This window comes from Carcharodon carcharias, chromosome 11 (assembly GCF_017639515.1).
Source record: "Carcharodon carcharias isolate sCarCar2 chromosome 11, sCarCar2.pri, whole genome shotgun sequence".
Taxonomy (NCBI): domain Eukaryota; kingdom Metazoa; phylum Chordata; class Chondrichthyes; order Lamniformes; family Lamnidae; genus Carcharodon; species Carcharodon carcharias.
In genome coordinates, this window is record NC_054477.1 from 368,522 (window position 1) to 388,854 (window position 20,333).

At 45.6% G+C, this 20,333-nt stretch overlaps 1 protein-coding gene across 1 annotated transcript in view; it reads left to right on the top strand.

Annotated features, from left to right (window-relative positions):
* LOC121284312 (protocadherin-16-like) overlaps positions 1 to 20,333 on the top strand; it is a 178,983-nt gene that overhangs the window by 115,595 nt on the left and 43,055 nt on the right. The window contains exon 16 of the mRNA XM_041199699.1: positions 12,087 to 12,238. Within this exon, the coding sequence (XP_041055633.1) occupies positions 12,087 to 12,238 (152 nt within the window). The remainder of the gene's footprint in view (positions 1 to 12,086; positions 12,239 to 20,333) is intronic.

The following is a 20,333-nucleotide window of genomic DNA, read 5'->3' on the forward strand; positions in this document are numbered from 1 at the left end:
GCTGCCTCTTAAACACCACTATTGTACCTGCTTCCACCACCTCCTCTGGCAGCTCACTACCCTCACTACTCAGACACTCATTACCCCTTGCATAAAAAACTTGCCCCGCACATCTCCTCTATAGTTTCCTCCTCTCACCCTAAATCCATCTCCCCTAGTAATTGACTCTTCCACCCTGGGAAAAAGCTTCTGACTTTCTACTCTGTCCATGCCACTCATAATTTTGTAAACTTCTATCAAGTCGCCCCTCAATCTCCGTCACTCTAGTGAGAACAATCTGAGCTTCTCCAACCTCTCCTCATTGCTAATAACCTCCAGACCAGGCAGCATCCTGGTAAACCTCCTCTGCAGCCTCTCCAACACCTCCATATCCTTCTGGTAATGTGGTGACAGAATTGCACGCAATATTCCAAGTGTGGCCTAACCAAGGTTCTATACAGCTGCAGCATGACTTCCCAGCTTTCATACTCAGTACCCCTGCCAATGAAGGCAAGCATGCCATAAGCCTTCCTGACTACCTTATCCACCTGCATTGCCACTTTCAGTGACCTATGGACCTGTACACTCAGATCCCTCTGCCCGTCGATGCACTTAAGGGTTCTGCCATTTACTGTATAATTTCTGCCTGTATTAGACCTTCCAAAATGCATTACCTCGCATTTGTCCGGATTAAACTCCATCTGCCATTTCACCGCCCAAGTCTCCAACCGATCTATATCCCGTTGTATCCTTTGACAATCCTCTTCACCATTTGCAACTCCTCCAACCTTAGTGTTGTCTGCAAACTTACTAATTAGCCCAGTTACATTTTCCTCCAAATCACTTACGTATACCACAAACAGCAAAGGTCCCAGCACTGATCCCTGCGGAACTCCACAAGTCACAGCTCTCCATTCAGAAAAGCACCTTTCCACTGCTACCCTCTGTCTTCTATGACCAAGCCAATTCTATATCCATCTTGCCAGCTCATCTCTGATCCCGTGACTTTACCTTCTGTACCAGTCTGCCATGAGGGACCTTGTCAAAGGCCTTACTGAAATCCATGTAGATAACATCCACTGCCCTTCCATTGTCGATCATCTTTGTCACTTCCTCAAAAAACTCGATCAAGTTAGTGAGAATTCTCAGATACTGAAGCAGCCCCTGTCCAAATGCAGCAAGACCTGGACAGGCTTGGGCTGACAAATGGCAAGTAACATTCTCACCATACAAGTGCCAGGCAATGACCATCTCCAACAAGAGAGAATCTAACCATTGCCCCTTGATGTTCAATGGCCTTACCATCTATAAGATGTATTGCAGGAATTCACCAAGGTTCCTTAGACAGCACCTTCCAAACCCACGACCACTACCACCCAGAAGGACAAGGGCAGCAGATAGATGGGAACACCACCACCTGGAAGTTCCCCTCCAAGTCACTCACCATCCTGACTTGGAAAGATATCACCATTCCTTCACTGTCACTGGGTCAAAATCCTGGAACTCCCTCCCTAACAGCACTGTGGGTGTACCTACACCACATGGACTGCAGCGGTTCAAGAAGGCAGCTCACCCCCACCTTCTCAAGGGCAACTAGGGATGGGCAATAAATGCTGGCCCACATCCCATGAAAGAATAAAAAATAGAGAGCGAGTGGAGGGAGAGGGGTAGGACAGGGATGAAAGAAAGGGAGTAAGGAGAGGTGGGTAAAACATTGGAATAGAGAGCTAGAGGGTGGAGGAAAGAAGGGGAGAAAGGGAGGGGGAGTTGGGGAAAGCAAACTATTGCGCCAAGGGGCTGGGAGGGGGGTGTTTGGCGGTGCAGAAGAAAATTGCTTTCAAAACATATGAAATAGGAACAGGAGTAGACCATTCGGCCCCTCGAGCCTGCTCCATCATTCAATAAGATCATGGCTGATCTGTTTGTGTGTCAATTTCCACATTCCCATCTACCCCCGATAACCTTTGATTCCCTTGTCTAACAAGAATCTATCTAACTCTGCTTTAAAAATATTCAATGGCCCCAACTCCACCGCCTTCTGAGGCAGAGAATTCCAAAGTCACACAATCCTCTGAGAGAAAAAATTTCTCCTCATCTCTGTCCTAATTTTAAACCAGTGCCCCCTAGTTCTGGACTCACCCACAAGAGGAAACATCCTTTCCATGTCCACCTTGTCAAGGCCGTTCAGGGTCTTGTAAACTTCAATCAAATCACCCCTCACTCTTCTAAACTGCAGTGGAAACAAGCCCAGTCTGTCCAACCTTTCCTCATAAGACAACCCATTGATTCCAGGTATCAATCTAGTAAACCTCCTCTGAACCGCCTCCAATGCATTTACATCCTTCCTTAAATAAGGAGACTAAAACTGCACAGAGGACTCGAGGTGCAGTCTCCCCAATGCCCTGTATAACTGAGGCATAACATCCTTACTTTTATATTCAATCCCTCTGGTAATAAAGGATAACATTCCATTAGCCTTCTTAATACACTACTTGCTGTGCGTGGTGGTGGTAGAATTGGTTGAAACAGGGGCCACGACATCAACGTTTCTGCCCTGTTGCAGATCTTGCCGAATTCAACAACAAGGTACAAAGATGTGTCCAGTTCTGGCTGGGCCATGTATAGACTGTCCGTGGACACCATAAGAACAAGAACCTTCTTAATCACTTGCTGTACCTTCATATTAACTTTTTGTGACTCATGTACTAGAACACCTAGATCCCTCTGCACCTCAGAATTCTGCAGCTGTTCTCCATTTAAGTAATACTCTGCTTTATTATTCTTCCTGCCAAAGTGAACAACTTCACATTTTCCCACATTAAACTCCATTTGCCAGATCTTTGCCCACTCACTCAACCTATCTCTATCCATCTGTAACCTCCTCATGTCCTCTTCACAACATACTTTCCTACCTATCTTTGAGTTGTCTGCAAGTTTAGCTACCATGTCTTCACTCCCCTCATCTAAGTCATTGACGTAAATCGTAAAAAGTTGAGGCCCCATTACACACCCCTGTGGGACTCCGCTCGTCATATCCTGCCAATCAGAAAAAGACCCATTTATGCATACTCTCTGTTTTCTGCCAGCCAGCCAATCTTCTATCCATACTAATATGTTACCTACTACACCATGAGCATTTATTTTCTGTAATAATCTTTGATGCAGCACTTTCTCAAATATCTTCTGGAAATCCAAGTACAACATGTCTACAGGCTCCCCTTTATCCAGGGTGTATGTTACTCCTTCAAAAAACACCAATACATTGGTTAAACATGATTTTTCACAAAACCATGCTGACTCTTCCCGATTACCTTGAGATTTTCTAAGTGCCCAGCTATAACCTCCTTAATGATTGATTCTAATAACTTCCCCATAACAGACATTAAGCTAACTGGCCTATAGTTTCCTGTTTTCTGCCTCCCTCCCTTCTTGAATAGAGGGGGTATATTTGCTACTTTCCAGTCTGATGGAACCTTACCAGAATCTAGCTAATTTTGGAACATTAACACCAGCACATCGACTACCTCATTAGCCACCTCTTATAAGACCCTAGGATATCGTCCACTGGGACCCGGAGACTTGCCAGCCCACAGCTCCATCGGTTTGCTCAGTACCGTTTCCCTAGTTATTGTAATTTCACCAAGTTCCCTTCTCCAGTTCACCCCCTGATTTGCAGCTATTACTGGAATGTTTTTTGTATTCTCTATAGTGAACACAGAAGCAAAATATTTGTTCATTTTTTTCTGCCATTTCCTTCTTGTCTACTATTAACTCCCCACTGTCACTGTCTAGAGAACCAACACTCATTTTACTTACTCTTTTCTTTTTAAGCACCTGTAGAAACTCTTGCTATCTGTTTTTACATTTCTAACTAGCTTCTTCCCCTACTCTAATTTCTTTCTCCTGATTAACCTTTTAGTCATTCTCTGCCATTCTTCATATTCTGTCCAATCACCTGTCCTACGGCTTGTCTTTGCTGAGTTATATGCTTTTTCCTTACATTTGATGCTTTCCTTAACTTCTTTAGTTAACCACAGATGGTGGGTCCTCCCCTTAGAGTTTTTCTTTGTAGTAGGAATGTACTTATTCCAAATCTTCTGAAATAGCCCCTTAAATATCTGCCACTGCTTCTCTATTGATCTATCCTCTAACCTAGTTCCCCTGTTCACTTCACCTAGCTCAGCTTTCATCCTCACCTAGTTGCCCTTATTTATGTTTAGGATACTAGTCTTAGACCCACTCTTCTCCCTTTCAGATTGGATGTAAAATTCAATCATATTGTAGTTGCTGCTCCCTAGGAGTGCCTTTACTCTGAGGTCATTAATTAATCCTGTCACGTTACACGTTACCAAGTCTAATATAACCTGCTCTGTGGTTGGTTCCAGAACCTGCTGCTCTAAGAAACTATCTCGAAAGCATTCTAAGAACTCCTCATCCAGGCTACTACTGCCAATCTGAGTTTTCCAGTTTTTGTGTAGATTAAAGTCACCCATGATTACTGCCGTCCCTTTTTCACAAGCACACACTATTTTCTCTTGTATACTTTGTCCTACACTGTGGTTACTGTTAGGGGGGCTGTAGACCACTCCCACTGAGGACTTTTTCCCCCTTCTATTCCCCATCTCCCCCCAAACTGATTCTATATCCTGATCTCCTGAAACAAGGTCATCTCTAACTATTGCACCAGTGCCCTCTTTGATTAACAGCGCTACCCCTCCACCTTTACCCAGCTTCCTATTCTTCTTGAATGTCACGTACCCTTCTATATTAAAGACCCAATCATTGTCGTCCTGCAGCCACGTCTCTGTAATTACTATCGGATCATATTTATTTACTTCAATGTGGGCCATCAATTCATTTACTTTGTTATGAATGCTACGTACATTCAGATAGAGAGCCTTCAGTTCTGTCTTTTTGTTCCCTTTGGGGGATGGGTAGAGAAAACTGCTGCAACCCGGGAGGTGTGTGTAAGATGGTGGGGGTGTTGGGGCATGTGGGGGGTGCTGGATTTGTGCTGCACTAGTTATAGATTGTGAAGTAAATCATTAGAGTAACTTATCAAAAGCTGTGTTAAAACAGTGTCTTTTTCTAAAGTTAGCTCAGCTTTAGGGTGTTTGAAGCTGTTGAAATGCAGAACTATGGAAAATAAACTCTGTTTTTGGTGTTCGAATGCTTAAGGGAAATGATTTTGCTAATTGCAGATGTTTGAGAGCTGCAGTTTGGGGCAATCGATGACAATGATGTCAGTTACACTATTGTAATTTCAAATGTTAGCTAAACGATTGCTTTTGAGTGTCGTTAATGTCAAATGAGTGCAAATGAACACTGTTGAATGTAAGTGATGTCAAATGATGTCAAAATTTTCAAGTGGGGAATTTTACTAAGCTGAGGAGTGATTCAGCAAAAGTCGACTGGAAACAGCTACTTGAAGGTAACTTGGTGTCAGAGCAGTGGGAGGCATCCAAAGGGGAGATTCAAGGGGTTCAGAGTAAACATAATCCTGCAAAGAGAAAGGTTGGGATGGTCAGATCTAGAGCCCCCTTACAGGGTGAGCTAAGGCAGAAAAGGAAAGCTTATGTCAGACACCAAGAACTCAATACCACAGAAAGCCAAGAGGAGTGAAGAACGTGGAGGGGCGAAATCAAAAAGAAAATTAGGAGAGCAAAGAGAGGGCATGAAAGAATATTGGCAAATAAAATCAAGGAGAACCCAAAGATGTTTTATCATTACATCAAGAGTAAGAGGATAACTAAGGAAAGAGTAAGGCCCATAAAAGACCAAAAAGGGAACCTGTGTGTGGAGGCAGAGGATGTGGGTATGGTTCTTAATGAATACTTTTACATCTGACTTCACGAGGGGGACAATGCAAACATTGTAGTTAAGGAGGAGGAGTGTGAAATATTGGATGTGATAAACGTTGAGAGAGAGAGAGAGAGAGGAAGTATTAAGATGATTAGCATCCTTGAAATTGAATAAATCACCAGGGCCGGATGAAATGTATCCCTGGCTGTTAAAAGAAGCCAGGGAGGAAATTGCAGAGGGTCTAACCATCATTTTCCAGTCCTCACTGGATATAGGTGAGGTGCCAGAGGATTGGAAGTCTGCTAACATTGTACCTTTTTTTAAAAAGGAAGCGAGAGATAGACCGAATAATTATAGGCCAGTCATTAAAAAGGGAGCGAGAGATAGACCGAATAATTATAGGCCAGTCATTAAAAAGGGAGCGAGAGATAGACCGAATAATTATAGGCCAGTCATTAAAAAGGGAGCGAGAGATAGATCGAATAATTATAGGCCGGTCATTAAAAAGGGAGCGAGAGATAGACCGAATAATTATAGGCCAGTCAGTCTGGCCTTGGTGGTGGGAAAATTATTGGAATCAATTCTGAAAGAAAAGGTTAAAAGAAAGACACAGACTGACCAGGGATTGTCAGCATTGGTTTGTTAAGGTAAGACTATGGTGCTGACTAATTTGAATTTTTTGAGGTGGGAACAAGGAGGATTGATGAGGTTGGTGCAGTTGATATAGTCTAGATAGATTTTAGCAAGGCTTTTGACAAGGTCCCACGTGGCAGACATTTTTTTAAATTCATTTATGAGATGTGGGTGTCACTGGCTGGGCCAGCATTTATTGCCCATCCCTAGTTGCCCTTGAGAAGGTGGTGGTGAGCTGCCTTCTTGAACTGTTGCAGTCCAGTGCTGTTAGGGAGGGGGTTTCAGGATTTTGGCCCAGCGACAGTGAAGGAACGGCGATATATTTCCAAGTCAGGATCTTGGAGGGGAACTTCCAGGTGGTGGTGTTTCCCATCTATCTGCTGCCCTTGTCCTTCTAGATGGTAGAGGTCGTGGGTTTGGAAGGTGCTGTCTAAGGAGCCTTGGTGATTTCCTGCAGTGCATCTTGTAGATGGTACACACTGCTGCTACTGTGCATTGGTGGTGGAGGGAGTGAATGTTTGTGGATGTGGTGCCAATCAAGCGGGCTGCCTTGTCCTGGATGGTGTCAAGCTTCTTGAGTGTTGTGGGAGCTGCACTCATCCAGGCAAGTGGAGGGTATTCCATCACACTCCTGACTTGTGCCTTGTAGATGGTGGACAGGCTTTGGGCTGTCAGGAGGTGAGTTACTTGCAGCAGGATTCCCAGCCTCTGACCTGCTCTTGTAGCCACAGTATTTATATGGATAGTCCAGCTCAGTTTCTGGTCAATGGTAACCCCCAGGATGTTGATAGTGGGGAATTCAGTGATGGTAATGCCATTGAACGTCAAGGGGCGATGGTTAGATTCTCTCTTGTTGGAGATGGTCATTGCCTGGCACTTGTGTGGTGTGAATGTTACTTGCCACTTGTCAGCCCAAGCCTGAATATTGTCCAGGTCTTGCTACATTTGGACATGGACTGCTTCAGTATCTGAGGAGTTGTGAATGGTGCTGAACATTTCACAATCATCAGTGAACATCCCCACTTCTGACCTTGTAGTCACAGAGTTTTACAGCACAGAAAGAGGCCCTTCGACCCATCATGTCTGTGCCGGCCATCAAACCCCTATCTATTCTAATCCAGCACTCGGCCTGTAGCCCTGTGAGCTGAGGTGTTTCAAGTGCTCATCTAAATACTTCTTAAATGTTGTGAGAGTTCCTGCCTCTACCATCCCCTCAGGCAGTGAGTTCCAGACTCCAACCACCCTCTGGGTGAAAAAATCCCTCCTCAAATCCACTGTAAACCTCCTGCCTCTTACCCTAAATCTATGCCCCTTGGTTATTGACCCCTCTGCTTAGGGGAAAAGTTTCTTCCTATCTGTGGCCCTCATAATTTTGTTTACCTCAATCAGGCCCTCACCACCCTCCCCCCCCCCCCCCCCCCCCCCCCCGCCCCCCCCCCCCCCCCCCCCCCCACCCCTCCACCCCCTCCTCAGCCTTCTCAGCTCTGAGGAAAATAATCAGAGAACCATAGAAAAGTTACAGCACAGAAAGATGCCATTCGGCCCATCTTGTCCATGCCAGCCAGAGGACACCCAGGTGCCCTTTCTAATCCCACCTTCCTTCACCCGGCCCATAGCCCTGCAACTTACAGCACTTAAGGTGCAGATCCAGGTACTTTTTAAAAGAGTTTAGAGTTTCTGCCTCTACCACCAACTTGGGCAGCGAATTCCAGACACCCACTACCCTCTGTGTAAAAAAGTTCTTCCTCATGTCCCCCCTATACCTTCTGCCACTTATCTGGAATCTATGTCCCCTGGTTCTAGAATTCTCCACCAAGGGAAACAATTTTATCCTGTCCACTCTATCTATTCCCCTCATAATTTTGTACACCTCAATCAAGTCACCTCTCAGCCTTCCTTGTTCTAAGGAAAATAACCCCAACCTATCCAATCTCTCCTCGTAGCTACACTTTTCTAACCCTGGCAACATTCTTGTAAACCTCCTCTGCACTCTCTCCAGAGCTATTACGTCCTTCCTGTAATGTGGTGACCAGAATTGCACACAATACTCCAGTTGTGGCCTGACCAGTGTTTTATACAATTCCAACATTATATCCTTACTCTTCTATTCTATACCTCTGCCAATGAAGGAGAGCATTCCATTTGCCTTCTTTACAACCTTGTCTACTTGAACTGCTGCCTTCAGGGACCTGTGTATTTGTATGCCAAGATCTCTCACTTCATCTACCCCTCTTAGTATATTCCCATTTATTTTGTAATCCCTGTAACTGTTTGACCTCCCTAAATGTATGACCTCACACTTCTCTATGTTAAAATCCATCTGCCACTTTACCGCCCACTCCACCAACCCATCTATATTGTTTTGGAGATTATGACTATCCTCTATACTATCCACTACTCGGCCAATCTTTGTGTCATCTGCAAATTTCCCAATCGTGCTCCCCACATTCACGTCCAAATCGTTAATATATAACACAAACGGCAAGAGTCCCAACACCGAGTCCTGTGGAACACCACTTGAGACAACTTTCCATTCACAAGGGCATCCATCTACCATTACCCTTTGTTTCCTGTTACAAGGCCAACCTTTTATCCAGTTTGCCACATTACCCTAAATCCCATGGGCTTTTACTTTCCTGACCAATTTGCCATGTGAGACCTTGTCAAATGCCTTGCTGAAATCCATGTACACAACATCCACTACACTACCTTCATCAACCCTTCTTGTCACTTCCTCAAAGAATTCAATCAAATTTGTGAGGCAAGACCTTCCTTTAACAAATCCACGCTGACCATCCCTGACTAGTCCATGCCTTTCCACATGACAGTTAATCCTATCTCTCAGGATTGATTCTACTAATTTGCTCACCACTGATGTAAGACTAACTGGCCTATAATTGTTTGGCATTTCCTTTGATCCCTTTTTAAACAATAGAACTACGTTTGCATTTCTCCAGTCCTCCGGTACCTCCCCTGTATCTAGTGAAGATTGGAAAATCATCCTCAGAGCATCTGCTATCTCCTCCCTGGCTTCCTTCAGCAGCCTCGCAAACAATCCATCTGGCCCTGGTGACTTATCAACTTTCAGGAATTTCAACCCTTCGAGTACTTCCTCTCTCTTTATGACTATCCCGTCCAATATCTCGCAGTGTTCCTCCTGGACTATATCTACATCCTCCCTTTCCTTTGTAAACACGGAGACAAAATATTCATTCAAAACCCTTCCCACAGCCTCTGCATCTACACACAAGTTTCCATCTTCATCTCTGATAGGTCCCACTTTTTCCTTAACTAACCTTTTAGCATTAATGTATTGGTAAAACATCTTTGGGTTATCTTTAACTTTACTTGCTAATCTTTTTTCATGCTCTCTCTTTGATTTCCTTATTTCCTTTTTTACTTCATCCCTGAGCTTCCTATATTCGTCTAGGCTATCTGCAGTGTTTAGTTCTTTGCGCCTATCGTACACTTGCTTTTTCTGTTTGATCTTCCCCTGTATCCCTCTGGACAACCAGGGGGGTCTAGATTTGGCAGTACCACTCTTATTTTTGTAGGGGACATATCTACTTTGTACAACTAGGATCTTGCTTTTTAGTGCTTCCCACTGGTTTTCCATAGTTTTATCCTCCAGTACTTTTGTCCAGTCCACCTCAGCCAAGTCCCTTCTCATTTCTGCAAAATTTGCCTTCCCCCAGTTCAAGATTTTTACTCCTGTCTTATCTCTGTCCTTTTCTATGGTAATGCTAAATCTAACTGAATTGTGATCACTGTCCCCGATATGGTCGCCAACTGTCACTTCACCCACTTGCCCTTCTTTGTTCCCCAACACCAAGTCTAGAATTACATCTCCACTTGTTGGGTTTGTCACTAATTGGTTGAAAAGATTTTCCTGGACACACTGCATGAATTTTTCTCCCTCAGTGCCCCTTATATTGTTTCAATCCCAGTTGATATGAGGATGGTTGAAGTCTCCTACTATTATTGCCCTCTTGTTCTTACAAGCAGAAATTTGCCTACGTATTTGTTCTTCTATCTCCCTTTCACTATTTGGAGGTATGTAGTATAGTTGCAGTAGTGTGACTGCCCCTTTTTTATTTCTAAACTCAATCCATAAAATCTCGTTTGTTGACCCATTTAGTATATCATCCCTTCTCACAACTGGAATTGATCCTTTAACCATTAGTGCTACCCCCCCTCCTTTTTTATCTCCTACTCTATCGTGTCTGAAGACTCTGTAACCAGGGATATTTAGCTGCCAGTTTTGTCCCTCCTTTAGCCAGGTCTCCGTTATAACAATGACATCCTGCTGCCATGTGTCTACCTGTGCCCTTAACTCATCCACCTTGTTTGTAATACTCCTTGCATTGAAGTATAAACAGTTTCACCCCGTCAATTTCCCTTGCTGGACACTTTGTAAACTTTGCTTCTCCTGTAATTCCATGTCTATCACAACGTCCCTAGCTAATGTCCTACCTCCATTTTTCTGATCGGAATCTGACCTATCTGATCCTACTCCTGAGATCCCATCCCCCTGCCACACTAGTTTAAATACCCCCCAACAGAACCAGCAAAAGCCCCCGCAAGGACACTTACTCCTGAGAGGCCATCCCCCCCCCAACAGTATCCAAAGCGGTATATCTGTTAGAGAGGGGGGATGACCACAGGGGACTCCTGCACTACCTTCCTGAGTCTTTTACTGTTCCTGATGGTCACCCATTCCCTTTCTGCCTGTGTAATCTTCACCTGCGGTGTGACCACCTCACTACACGTGCTTTCCACGACATGCTCAGCATCACGGATGCTCCACAATGAGTCCACCCACAGCTCCAGCTCCGAAATCCGGTTAGCTAGAAGCTGCATTTGGACACACCTTCCACACACATGGTCACCAGGGACACTGGAAGTGTCCCTCATTTCCCACATCCTGCAGGAGGAGCATATCACGGGTCTGAATTCTCCTGCCATGATGTCCCATTCAATTAAGCTAGTTACTTCCTTAAAAGAAGTAAACTAGCTCGGGGCCTTATTTATGTTCACTAGAAACCTTGTTTCTTGACTAATTATACTTGTACAGTACTACTCTATACTTTGTTTTTTTTTAGCTCCTACCTCAGTATTAAGCAATGAATTATTTTAATAGATTAAAAAAAAAACTCACCAGGATTTACTCACCAATCAGCTGCTTTTTTAAAAGTCCATTTTCAGAAGAGTGTCCCTCGCTGGCCTGGTGCACTCCTGAAGGTACTGCCTCTCTCTCTCTCTCTCTCTCTCTCTCTCTCTCTCTCTCTCTCTCTCTCTCTCTCTCTCTCTCTCTCTCTCTCTCTCTCTCTCTCTCTCTTTTTGGTTTGAGGAGGAGGGAGGGATGGAAACACTACAGCAGTGTAATGTTTGAGGCTGTTCCGTTCTTTGATAGTGAGTCCTCCTTAATCCCCCTCTGAGTTGCGGTGACTGCACTGACTTCTCCCAGAATGCTTCTCAGTCACTCCTCACTACCACCCTCTGTTGAATTCTATGATTCTATTCGTGCTGAGTATATCTCATGACATTTCTTTCTGCCCCATGTGCCTGTGTATGCCTGCCTTGTTTTGTTTCTGTGTCCATTTCTCCCTCTGTGCCTGTTCCTCTTTCTTTCTCTGTGTCTGATTGTGTGTCTGTCGTTTTGTGTCCCTCAGGTTTTAGCAAATGATTTGGACCAAGGACAAAATGGCCAAGTGACGTACTCCATCGCAGCTTCTCCCCAGAGTGACCTCTTCCGAATCAACCCCTTGACAGGAGATATCAGCACAGCTGCCATCATGGACCGTGAGATCTGGCCACAGACTCAGTAAGTACTGACCGCACCGAGTACTGACCGCACCGGGTACTGACCACACTGGGTACTGACCGCACCGGGTACTGACTACACTGGGTACTGACCTCACTGGATACTGACTACACTGGGTACTGGCGGCAACAGGTACTGACCACACTGGGTACTGACTTCACTGGGTACTGACCTCACTGGGTACTGACTACACTGGGTACTGACCGCAACAGGTACTGACCGCAACAGGTACTGACCACACTGGGTACTGACCGCACCGGGTACTGACTTCACTGGGTACTGACTACACTGGGTACTGACCTCACTGGGTACTGACCTCACTGGGTACTGACCACAACAGGTACTGATCACACTGGGTACTGACTTCACTGGGTACTGACCTTACTGGGTACTGACTACACTGGGTACTGACCGCAACAGGTACTGACCGCAATAGGTACTGACCACACTGGGTACTGACCGCACTGGGTACTGACCACACTGGGTACTGACCGCACTGGGTACTGTCCTCACTGGGTACTGACCTCACTGGGTACTGACCGTGCCGGGTACTGACCGCGCCGGGTACTGACTGCACTGGGTACTGACTGCACTGGGTACTGACCACACTGGGTTCTGACCTCACTGGGTACTGACCACACCGGGTACTGACTGCACTAGGTACTGACTACACTGGGTACTGACCGCAACAGGTACTGACCGCAACAGGTACTGACCACACTGGGTACTGACCGCACTGGGTACTGACTGCGCTGCGTACTGACCACACTGGGTACTGACCGCACTGGGTACTGACCGCACTGGGTACTGACCTCACTGGGTACTGACCACGCCGGGTACTGACCACACTAGGTACTGACTGCACTGGGTACTGACTTCACTGAGTACTGACCACAACAGGTACTGACCGCAACAGGTACTGACCGCACTGGGTCCTGACCGCACTGGGTACTGACCGCACTGGGTACTGACCGCACTGGGTACTGACTGCACTGGGTACTGACCTCACTGGGTACTGACTTCACTGAGTACTGACCGCACTGGGTGCTGACCACACTGGGTACTGACTGCACCAGAAACTTACCAGTCTGGGTACTGACCGCACCAGTACTGATCACATTGGGCACTGACCACACCGATACTGACCAAACCAAATGTTGATTAGTCCGAGCACTTACCACAGTCAATAAAAGACGTGGCTGGTGCAATAGTTATGTGTTGGTTTTAATTTTCCAAAATTCCCTAGATTTGGGGAATCTTCCATTAGATTGGGAAATAGCGAATGTTACTGCTTTATTCAAAAAGGGAGGGAGACAAAAAGCAAGTAACTACAGGCCAGTTAGCTTAACACCTGTCATAGGGAATATGTTGGAAGCTATTATTAAAGACATTATCGCAGAGCACTTGGAAAAATTCAAAGTAATTAAGCAGAGTCTACATGGTTTTGTGAAGTGGAAATTATTTTTCCAATTTATTGGAGTTCTTTGAAGGAGTGGCATGTGCTGTGGATAAGGGGAACCAGTGGATGTGCTGTACTTAGATTTCCAGAAGGTACTTGATTAGGAGCCACATCAAAGGTGTTTGCAGAAAATAAAAGCTCATGGTGTCGGGGGTAACATGTTGACATGGGTAGAAGATTGGCTGGCTAACAGGAAGCAGACTGTTGGCATATATGGGTATTTTTCTGGTTGGCAGGATGTGGCGAGTGGTGTGCCCCAGGTATCAGTGCTGGGGCCTCAACTTTTTACAATTTATATAAATGACTTGGATGAAGGGACCGAAGGAATGGTGGCTAAACTTGCTGATGACACAAAGATAGAAAAGTAAGTGGTGAGGAAGACATAAGGGAAACTATAAAGGATATAGACAGGTTCAGTGAGTGGGCAAAGATCTGGCAAATGGAGTATAATGTGGAAAACTGTGAAATTGACCATTTTGGCAGGAAGAATAAAAAAGCTTATTATCTAAATGGTGAGAGATTGAGGAGCTCTAAGACTCAGAGGGATCTGGGTGTCCTAGTGCATGAATCACAAAAGGCTGGTATGCAGGTACAGCAGGTAATTGAGAAAGCTAATAGAATGTTATCATTTACTGTGAGGGGAATTGAATACAAAAATAAGGAGGTTATGCTTCAGTTGTACAGGGCGCTGGTGAGATCACATCTGGAATATTGTGTACAGTACTGGTCTCCTTATTTAAGAAAAGATGTAAGTGCATTGGAAGCAGTTCAGAGAAGATTTGCCAGACTAATACCAGGAATGGGTGAGTTGTCTTATGACAGGTTAGGCTTGTATCCACTGGAGTTTAGAAGAGTAAGAGGTGACTTGATTGGAACATATAAGATCCTGAGGGGTCTTGACAGGGGGGGATGTGGAGAGGATGTTTCCTCTTGTGGAAGAATCTAAAACTAGGGGTCGCTGTTTAAAAATAAGGGTCACTCATTTAAGATAGAGATGAGAAAATTTTTCCCTCAGAGGGTTGTGAGTCTTTGGAACTCTCTTCCTCAAATGATGGTGGAAGCAGTCTTTGAATATTTTTATGGAAGAGTTAGATAGATTCTTGATTAACAAGGGGATAAAAGGTTATTGGGAGTAGGCAGGAATGTGGGGTTGAGGTTACATTCAGATCAGCCATGATCTTATTGAATGATTGAACAGGTTCGAGGGGCCGAGTGGCCTACTCCTGCTCCTAATTCATATATTCATAAGAAATAGAACATAAGATCATATGAATTAGGAGCAAGTCTAGGCCATTCAGCCCATCGATCCTGCTCTGCAGGATCATTTAGTATGATCATGGCTGATCTGGGGCTTCAACTCCATTATCCCGCCCACTCCCAATACCCTTAATTCCCCAAGAGACCAAAAATCCATCTATCCCAGCCTTAAATATATTCAACGGTGGAGAATCCACAACCCTCAGGGGTAGCAAATTCCAAAGTTTCACAGCCCTGAGTAAAGTCATTTCTCCTCATCTCAGTCCTACATGGTCGGCCCCTCAACCTGAGACTGTGCCCCTGTGTTTTAGGTTCCCCAACCAGTAGAAACAATCTCTGTGTCCACCCTATCAAACCCTTTCAGAATTTTGTAGGTTTCAATGAGATGACCTCTCATTCTCCAAAACTCCAGAGAATATAAATCCAATTTACTCAACCTCTCATCATAGGACAACCCCCTCATTCCAGGGACCAATCAAGTGATCCTTCGCTGTACCAGCTCCTTTACATAGGATTACATCAAACATACAGCACAGAAACAGGCCTAACCAACCCATGCTGGTGTTTATGCTCCACTGAAAGCCTTGCCCCATCTTTTCTCATTTAAATCTACCATCGTAACCCTCTATTCCCTCCTCCCACAACTGTTGTCTAGCTTCTCCTCCTTAAATGTATCGATAGTATTGACTTCAGCCACTCTCTGTGGTAGTGGGTTCCACGTTCTCACCATTCTCTCTGGGGAAGGAAGTTTCTTCTGGATTCCCTATTGGATTTTTTGGGTGACCATCTTATACTGACGGCCTCTCGTTCTGCTCTTCCCCACAAGAGGAAACATTCTCTCTGTGTCCACTCGATCAAAACCTTTCATCATTTTAAAGGCCTCTATTAAGTCACCCCTCAGCCTTTGTTTTTCAAGAGAGGAGACCCAGCCTGTCAATCCTTTCCCCATATTTACACCCACACATTTTGGGTTTCATCCTTGTAAATCTTCTCTGCACCCTCTCCATGTCTCGATATCCTCTTTATAATATGGCGACCAGGGCTACACACAGATCTCCAAGTGTGGGTCTGACCAAGGTTCGACACAATTTGAGCATAACTTCCCTACTTTCAATTCTATCCCCCTAGAAATAAAGCCTAATGCTTGGTTTGTTATTTTCTGGCCTTGTTAACCTGTGGAGAAACTTTCAGTGATTGGTGTATTTGTACCCCGAGACTACCCCACCCTGACCCACACCTTCCAGCTAATAAAAGATGTTAAAGCAGGGCATTTGGGAAATCTCAATGAAATCATGCGGTCAACATCATTTGGTGAAAGGGAAATTGTGCATGACTAATTTATTAGAATTCTTTGAGGAAATAACAAGCAACATGCATAAAGGAGAACCTGTAGATGTGGTGTACTTGATTACTAGAAGGCATTTGACACCGATTGTTCTACACCGAAGGTTACCTCACATTAGCATGGATAGAAGATTGATTAACTTACAGGAAATGGAGTAGAAATAAATGGGTAATATTTGGGTTTGGCAAACTGTAACTAGTGGAGTGACACAGGGATCAGTGCTGAAGCCTCAAATATTTACAATTCATATCAATGACTGGGATGAAAGGACCAAATCTATAACAAAAACAGAATTACCTGGAAAAACTCAGCAGGTCTGGCAGCATCGGCGGAGAAGAAAAGAGTTGACGTTTCGAGTCCTCATGACCCTTCAACAGAACTTGAGTTCGAGTCCGGGAAAGAGCTGAAATATAAGCTGGTTTAAGGTGTGTGTGTGGGGGGCGGAGAGATAGAGAGACAGAGAGGTGGAGGGGGTTGGTGTGGTTGTAGGGACAAACAAGCAGTGATAGAAGCAGATCATCAAAAGATGTCAACGACAATAGTACAATAGAACACATAGGTGTTAAAGTTAAAGTTGGTGATATTATCTAAACGAATGTGCTAATTAAGAATGGATGGTAGGGCACTCAAGGTATAGCTCTAGTGGGTTTTTTTTTATATAATGGAAATAGGTGGGAAAAGGAAAATCTTTATAATTTATTGGAAAAAAAAAGAAGGGGGAAACAGAAAGGGGGTGGGGATGGGGGACGGAGCTCACGACCTAAAGTTGTTGAATTCAATATTCAGTCCGGAAGGCTGTAAAGTCCCTAGTCGGAAGATGAGGTGTTGTTCCTCCAGTTTGCGTTGGGCTTCACTGGAACAATGCAGCAAGCCAAGGACAGACATGTGGGCAAGAGAGCAGGGTGGAGTGTTAAAATGGCAAGCGACAGGGAGGTTTGGGTCATTCTTGCGGACAGACCGCAGGTGTTCTGCAAAGCGCTCGCTCAGTTTACGTTTGGTCTCTCCAATGTAGAGGAGACCACATTGGGAGCAACGAATGCAGTAGACTAAGTTGGGGGAAATGCAAGTGAAATGCTGCTTCACTTGAAAGGAGTGTTTGGGTCCTTGGACGGTGAGGAGGGAGGAAGTGAAGGGGCAGGTGTTGCATCTTTTGCGTGGGCATGGGGTTGTGCCATAGGAGGGAGTTGAGGAGTAGGGGGTGATGGAGGAGTGGACCAGGGTGTCCCGGAGGGAGCGATCCCTACGGAATGCCGATAAGGGGGGTGAAGGGAAGATGTGTTTGGTAGTGGCATCATGCTGGAGTTGGTGGAAATGGCGGAGGATGATCCTTTGAATGCGGAGGCTGGTGGGGTGATAAGTGAGGACAAGGGGGACCCTATCATGTTTCTGGGAGGGAGGAGAAGGAGTGAGGGTGGATGCGCGGGAGATGGGCCGGACACGGTTGAGGGCCCTGTCAATGACCATGGGTGGAAAACCTCGGTTAAGGAAGAAGGAGGACATGTCAGAGGAACTGTTTTTGAATGTAGCATCATCGGAACAGATGCGACAGAGGCGAAGGAACTGAGAGAATGGGATGGAGTCCTTACAGGAAGTGGGGTGTGAGGAGCTGTAGTCGAGATAGCTGTAGGAGTCGGTGGGTTTGTAATGGATATTGGTGGACAGTCTATCACCAGAGATTGAGACAGAGAGGTCAAGGAAGGGAAGGGAAGTGTCAGAGATGGACCACGTGAAAATGATGGAGGGGTGGAGATTGGAAGCAAAATTAATAAATTTTTCCAAGTCCTGACGAGAGCATGAAGCGGCACCGAAATAATCATCGATATACCGGAGAAAGAGTTGTGGAAGGGGGCCGGAGTAGGACTGCAACAAGGAATGTTCCACATACCCCATAAAGAGACAGGCATAGCTGGGGCCCATGCGGGTACCCATAGCCACACCTTTTATTTGGAGGAAGTGAGAGGAGTTGAAGGAGAAATTGTTCAGCGTGAGAACAAGTTCAGCCAGACGGAGGAGAGTAGTGGTGGATGGGGATTGTTCGGGCCTCTGTTCGAGGAAGCAGCTGAGGGCCCTCAGACCATCCTGGTGGGGGATAGAGGTGTAGAGGGATTGGACGTCCATGGTGAAGAGGAAGCGGTAGGGGCCAGGGAACTGGAAATTGTTGATGTGACGTAAGGTGTCAGAGGAATCACGGATGTAGGTGGGAAGGGACTGGACAAGGGGAGAGAGAAGGGAGTCAAGATAACGAGAAATGAGTTCTGTGGGGCAGGAGCAAGCTGAGACGATCGGTCTACCGGGGCAGTTCTGTTTGTGGATTTTGGGTAGGAGATAGAAGCGGGCCGTCGGAGGTTGGGCGACTATCAGGTTGGAAGCTGTGGGAGGGAGATCCCCAGAGGAGATGAGGTCAGTGACAGTCCTGGAAACAGTGGCTTGATGTTCAGTGGTGGGGTCATGGTCCAGGGAGAGGTAGGAGGAAGTGTCTGAGAGTTGACGTTCAGCCTCCGTGAGGTAGAGGTCAGTGCGCCAGACAACAACAGCACCACCCTTGTCAGCGGGTTTGATGACAATGTCAGGGTTGGACCTGAGAGAATGGAGTGCAGTAAGTTCAGAGAGAGACAGGTTAGAATGGGTGAGAGGAGCAGAGAAATTGAGACGACTAATGTCGCGCCGACAGTTCTCACTGAAAAGATCGAGAGAAGGTAAGAATCCAGAGGGAGGGGTCCAGGTGGAGGGAGAATATTGGAGATGGGTAAAAGGATCCGTTGAACTGGGAGAGGGCTCCTGCCCAAAGAAGTGAGCCCGGAGACGAAGACGGCGGAAGAAGAGTTCAGTATCATGCCGAGCCCGAAATTCATTGAGGTGAGGGCGTAAGGGTATGAAACTAAGTCCTTTGCTGAGCACTGAACGTTCAGCATCAGAGAGGGGAAGGTCAGGGGGTATAGTGAATACACGGCTGGGGCTGGGATTGGAAGATGGGGTGGGGACGGAGGGACAGGCAGGGGTGGAGGGTCCTAGATGGGTGTTGGTGTCGATGAGTTGTTGGAGCTTGCGTTCCTGAGCACATGAGAGAAAGAGAAAAAGTTTCTTGTTGAGGCGTCGGATGAGCCGAAGGATAAAATGAAACTGGGGGCACGCGCAGCTTTGAAAAAGGGTACGGCGGTGCTGCTGGAGGGAGAGGTCGAGTGTGTTCATATGGCGGCGCATGGCACTGAGAGTGGATTTCAGAATGTGACGGGAATAGCAGTCCGAGAAACATTTTATGTCCCGGAGATACCTGTAATCCTGGGTGGGTTCGAAACATGAGGGGTGGAATTTCAGTTGAAATCCACGTGGGGTAAGTCGGAGATGGAGACAGTCACTGAGAAAGGAGATATGGCTGTGAAAGCGGGTTTTAGTAAACACCTTGTCAAACACTAGGAGAGAAATGGAAAGCAATGAAGGTGAACAAGGCAACAGAGAGATCCGGAAATCTTGTCGCAGAGAGGAACAGAACTTCTTCAAGGAGGTAGGCATTTCTTGAAGAGCAGTGGCAGTCAATTAAACACAGAGATAAAAACAAAAAAACTGCGGATGCTGGAAATCCAAAACAAAAACAGAATTACCTGGAAAAACTCAGCAGGTCTGGCAGCATCGGCGGAGAAGAAAAGAGTTGACGTTTCGAGTCCTCATGACCCTTCGACAGAACTTGAGTTCGAGTCCAGGAAAGAGCTGAAATATAAGCTGGTTTAAGGTGTGTGTGTGTGGGGGGCGGAGAGATAGAGAGACAGAGAGGTGGAGGGGGTTGGTGTGGTTGTAGGGACAAACAAGCAGTGATAGAAGCAGATCATCAAAAGATGTCAACGACAATAGTACAATAGAACACATAGGTGTTAAAGTTAAAGTTGGTGATATTATCTAAACGAATGTGCTAATTAAGAATGGATGGTAGGGCACTCAAGGTATAGCTCTAGTGGGGTTTTTTTTATATAATGGAAATAGGTGGGAAAAGGAAAATCTTTATAATTTATTGGAAAAAAAAGAAGGGGGAAACAGAAAGG